Raw genomic sequence first — 5,477 nt, forward strand, 5'->3', positions numbered from 1 at the left:
AAACTATCTTAATCGACTCTTTCTAATCTTATCTTTCACTCAGTTATTCCAACTTTTCAAGGATATGTTCATTTCGTATTCTGTCTCTAATAGTGAAGCCATTCATCCACCTGATCATTCTCATCTCTTCCACACTTTGACTTAATATTATGATTCTCTTTTAATGGCCAACATTCTGCATCATAAATCATTGAAGGTCTAATCACTATCTTATAGAAATTTCTCTTAAATTTGAAGACTTTTTTTTTATCAAGCAACATAATAAATAAATAAAGTTTTTATACTTAAAACTTACTTTAAGTAGTAAGAGCCTAATATTTAGTTTGGGATATTTTTCTTATTGTTTTTTAAAATAACTTTCTACTTTAAGAATTAGTAAGAAATTTGTCCTAAATGGAGCCAAAATGTAAAAAAAAATATATATGTTTGCTGATGGACATTTCTTGCACATTTTTTAATTTAATTTTTATTTAATGGGATTAAAAGCACGTTTGCCTATTATTATGTGCAAGGCACTTTATGCTTTGCGCACATGATGCTCACTTAAACTCAAATCTATATTTTTAAATTTGAGGAAGTTTCTTTCAAATAATGATTATTTTCTTTTTTGTATAATGATTTTATTAATCTTGGTGAGGATTATGATCTCAGTCTAATGGAATTTTAAGCCCCCAAATTTTAAGCCCCCAAAGTTTCTATTAAAGATTTTCATATGAAATTAAGGTTTTATTTGAATCAACTTTTTGATTTTTTTTTACTTAAAAACTATATGTATTTGAAATATTAGTTTTTATTGCTTTTCTCAACTTTTGCTTTTAGAAAATCACTTTTGAAATGATGACTAAGGCTTTGTTTGGGACGATTTTCTTGCTGCTTCTTAAAACAATTTTAATGTTCAATAATTAAAATTTTGTGCTAGAAAGTTGTTTTAAGAAGCAACAAAAAAGGCATCCCAAACGAAGCATAAAATAGAACTAAAAAGTTAAAATAAAGAAGTTTAATCTGTTTAAAATATAGCCTAAGATGTGGGAGAGAGAGAGAAAAGATCTAAGTGAGATCATTTTGGACATGAACAAATTTTTACTCTTTATTTATCTTTGAGCCAATATTTGAGATATAATGACTTATTTGACAAAAGATAAAGAAGATAAATAAATAAATCATTTAGTTATGGGGCGGATGACTATTCAAGACAGTTGAATACAATACAAGAATTTCGAGCAAATTTTAAAGTAGATGGTGAATTTTTACAAAGAGTTTTTTCAATAGGAACTCCAAATCGCTTAACAAGCATTTTAAATGAGTAGCGAGATTTCGTGGGTGAATAGCCTTCGCGAATAAATGAGATCGTCGATTTACTGGTGGGTTCAATAGCGAGTTACGATGATCAAATATGTAATCACTTCGTTGACTTAAAATTTGGTGCATATAGAGTTGATTCGTGTCTAATGATTTGTTGAATCATATTCATATCATTACGATGATTAGATCAATATGATATATAAGATGAATATGATTTTATGCTAAAATTGATATTATATTTATTTTTTTCTTATGATATTCTAATTATATACATAGGAGATTGGTTAAAGTAATATATGCAAAATCAAATTATGAAGCTTATTTATGAGTTTAAGGAGCTGTTTGATTTGAGTTAGTATTAAGTATTATTACTATAAGTCTTCTTTGAACACATGAGTTTTGAAGTAGTGATTCTTATTAATTAAAATAAATCCAATGTTTTTCTCAAAGAAATTTAGAGTGCTAACAACTTTTTTTTTTTTTTTTAATTTCAAATTAAACATTTGTGCTTTGATATAACAAAGGGTCAATAGGAAGTCCCATCAATCATGCAACATCTTTTTTTTTTGTGATGAGGATGCACTGTCTTTAGGCCAGTGTAAACCCCGGTCGACCTAACATGCAACCCACACCAATTTACACGGGCCAACACTTAAGGTTGCAACATCTATTTTGACCATCGACTCCCTGATGTTTGCCATGTCATCGATCTATTGATATGGGCAAATTGATGATATCTTTAAAATAGTCAAGTTGTAATCCTATCAAGAAAATTCCCGGGTTCACTACTAGTGCACCCGCAATTCATATCCATATGTCTGACATAAGTAACAACACCATCGATTTGAATAACATGCTCTAACCTTATGATGAAGGTGTTGCAAAAGCTTCAGTGCTTATGACACCATAGATGTATATGATCGCATCCCTATCATTTTAATAAGCTCTTAACTTTATATAAAATTATTATGTGTGGATACGACGCAATGGTGCCGAATGTTGGCCATTAAAAGAGAAGCATAATACTAAGTTAAGTGTGGCAGAGATGAGGATGCTCAGGTGGATGAGTGGCTTTACCCTTAGAGATAGGATACGAAATGAGCATATACGTGAAAATGTTGGAGTAGCTTCAGTAGAAGATAAGATTAGAGAGAGTCGCCTTAGATGGTTTGGTCACATAAAACGACGGCCTTCCGATGACCCGGTTAGGAGAGTAGAGGTATTAGATTTGACTTATGTTAAGAAAGGTAGGGGTAGACCTAAAAAGACTTGGTTAGAAAATGTTAGGAATGACCTTTCTTTATTAGATTTAAATGAGAATTTGACTTTTAATAGGACACAATGGAGAAAAATGATTCATGTAACCGACCCCAAGTAGTGGGATAAAGGCTTGATGTTGTTGTTGTTGTTGTTGATGTGTGGATACAACGCTGTCCAGAGGCGAGTTAGAACGCGTCACACCCCCTTCTTTCCTGGGTACCGTGGTTATGTACTGAGTGACGTGGATCATTTATAGGCCAATTATAGTGATGATTTTTTTTAAAAAAAATAAGATTATTTAATTTTATATGGAAAATAAAAAATAAGAAACTTATCTACGTATTTATGACGAACTGCAAAATAAAAAAAAGGATCGTTTACTGTTTCATTAAAAAGTAGAAAAGCCCACTATCTTTTAAGCCCAATTAACTAAGTAAGCCCATGGACTTTTCTACTCTAATGTTCTGTTTACAGTCCCGTTTCGACTCAGCTTCTTCATGAAATAAACGATATAATTTCTCGAATTATATGCCGGGAAGAAAGTCATGGCGAAAGCAGCCGCGGCCCCGGCGGCTTCTGCTCTGCTGAGGCGTTCATCTGATTTACCTTCATGGATCTTCTCTATCTTATCTCCAAAACCCCATATTTTCTTCTTCTCCACTTCGCCACACGCTGGAAGCTTGGGCATCCGTAAACATGCTCTCAGCCCGGTGAGGCCGCCATCGGACGGCAGTGATATTGGCAGTGATGAAGTAGGGCTGAAAACCAGCGGGGATTCTTTCAAGAAGAGCCGCAATGAGCTGAAGAAAGAGGCTCGACGGGCCGTTCGCTGGGGGATGGACCTTTCGACTTTCTCCCCTCCGCAAATCAAATACATACTTAGGTATTGCTATTCTCTCGATTGCGTTTCCTTTGAGTTGTACGTATTTTTTAGATTTTTCTTTTATCGTTGTGGATTTCAGGGCGGCTTCTCTCGAACGAGAGGTGGTGGATGCCATTTTGCTAGTAAAGGTTCCGATTTGCCACTCTGCCTGTTTAGTTTGCTTCAGTTGTGATTTTATTAAATATGTTCTGCTTTTCAGAGATTGGGTCCTGATGTTCGAGAAGGAAGGAGGCGGCAATTTAACTATATTGGTAATATATTGGATAATTAAACTCTACATTTTACTGAATTATCGGATACTAGTCTTTTTAGATAGAGTATTGATATGTCAGTTCTTGATTTAGGCTTGTTAGGTGATGTATTTTTGTGAATTCTCATGAACTAGAAAGGTGCAATGGATGTTGTGTGATGTTGTTTATAGGCAAGGAGGAAATATTTTCTCGACTAAGGGTTCGTTCGGAACGGCTTTCTTACTGCTTCTTAAATCAGATTTCTCACAAAAAATTTAATTTTTTTTACCAGAAAGTTGATTTAAGAAGCAATAAGAAAGCCGTCCCAAACAAACCCCGAGTTTATGAGTTGAATATTTTCTTCAAACTGCGATTATGAGCTAATGACAATGTTTTAGGTCTATGAAGGCTTTTAAATGGTCTTTATTTGCTTAATTTATAGCTTATTTAGGTAATATTTGTAGAATATGTTAACCTGACAAATTCGCTTTTCATTGGCAAATGTGGATATTTCTTACAACACTGGCATTTAGTAGAAATTATTAGTAGCAAATGTGGATATTTCTTACCACACTGGCATTTAGTAGAAATTATTAGTTCCGGATGAAGTGCAAAAGGTGCATCAACCAATTAGGAGATGACACATGGCATTAGTGCTCAATTGTACACAACTATGTACGTGCTTTTGATTGGATAGGTTCACCTTTGACATCTTCCGCAGTTACAGGAATTGCGTGGAAATTATAAAAAGTTATTAAGCTTGCTAATTAAAATTTAATGTTTCACAAGATTGATTTTAGGATTTCTTAGTTATAGATCTTATAATTGCATGCAGTTACAATATAGAGTAGGGAGAAATTAAAGTAAGAAAAATAAAAAAAAAAATCTTAATTTGCCAATCACAAGAATCCACCGTTTAACAATTAGAATGATCGCCTTGAGTTTTCCTCACTCATGCTCATCGATATTTTAGCAGAAGAATAATTGATACAATATTAACGATGCCACCACAAGATAGTAGACACTTACAATATTGCTTATTGAAGAGTTGTTCGGAGAAGAGGTAGCTGGTGGGTGATGGAGGATTTGCCACTGAACGGGAAGTTGATGCTCGTTGATGAAGGTTGTTAAGGAAAAGAAGATCCGATCGATGTAGTCTTCGACGGAGTGGTCGATCTTAATTTATGTCGAAGAAGTCAGACCGATGAACATCCATTCGTCCTGAAGGGTCGAATACAAATCTATGGTCATGCTCGGGGTCGGCCATCCATGGAGAGTGAAAGTTCCTCCAATTTTGGGAGGGGGCTAGGATGGCCAACGGCTTGTATGGAGAAAGAGGGAGGGGTTTAAGAAAGGCTATTAGAATTTGAGAATTAAATCCAACAATTATTCTAGACCTGGGTAATTAATTGCTGGAGTTAATGAGAGGAGAGAGAGAAGGGAATTCAAATTTTGAATTCCTAAAAGAGAGGTGAATTCCTAAAAGAGAGGGAGGGAGGGGGCGGCCGGTTCTTAGAAGGTGGAATTGGTTGGGGTTCAGTTAGGAAGGGGCTTTTAGTGGAGAGAGAGAGAGAGAGAGAGAGAGAGAGAGAGAGACTTTGCCCTCACCTAGGGACTTTGCCTCTCTCTAGAGCTTTCAATACTCATGAGAACAAGAATACATAAATTTTTTATTAATCATCATCCAACCTCTTACAATATTGAAGGCCTCCATATATAGGCCTCAAAATAAAAAAGACTCAAAGATTAAAATCCCGTGTAGGGGTACAACACAAACTAATCCCGTGTAGGGGTACAATGGT

General features: G+C 34.7%; 1 protein-coding gene across 1 annotated transcript; it reads left to right on the forward strand.

The window, feature by feature from the left end:
• Positions 1-3,028: 3,028 nt before the first annotated feature.
• LOC110099086 lies at positions 3,029-4,338 on the forward strand. Its single transcript, XM_020826121.2, has 3 exons — positions 3,029-3,445; positions 3,525-3,573; positions 3,645-4,338. The coding sequence occupies exons 1-3, from the start codon at positions 3,108-3,110 to the stop codon at positions 3,714-3,716; spliced, it is 459 nt and encodes a 152-aa protein (XP_020681780.2). The 5' UTR covers positions 3,029-3,107; the 3' UTR covers positions 3,717-4,338.
• The last annotated feature ends 1,139 nt before the right edge of the window (positions 4,339-5,477 follow it).

Source organism: Dendrobium catenatum, unplaced genomic scaffold (assembly GCF_001605985.2).
Source record: "Dendrobium catenatum unplaced genomic scaffold, ASM160598v2 fragScaff_scaffold_1063, whole genome shotgun sequence".
In the NCBI taxonomy this organism is placed as follows: domain Eukaryota; kingdom Viridiplantae; phylum Streptophyta; class Magnoliopsida; order Asparagales; family Orchidaceae; genus Dendrobium; species Dendrobium catenatum.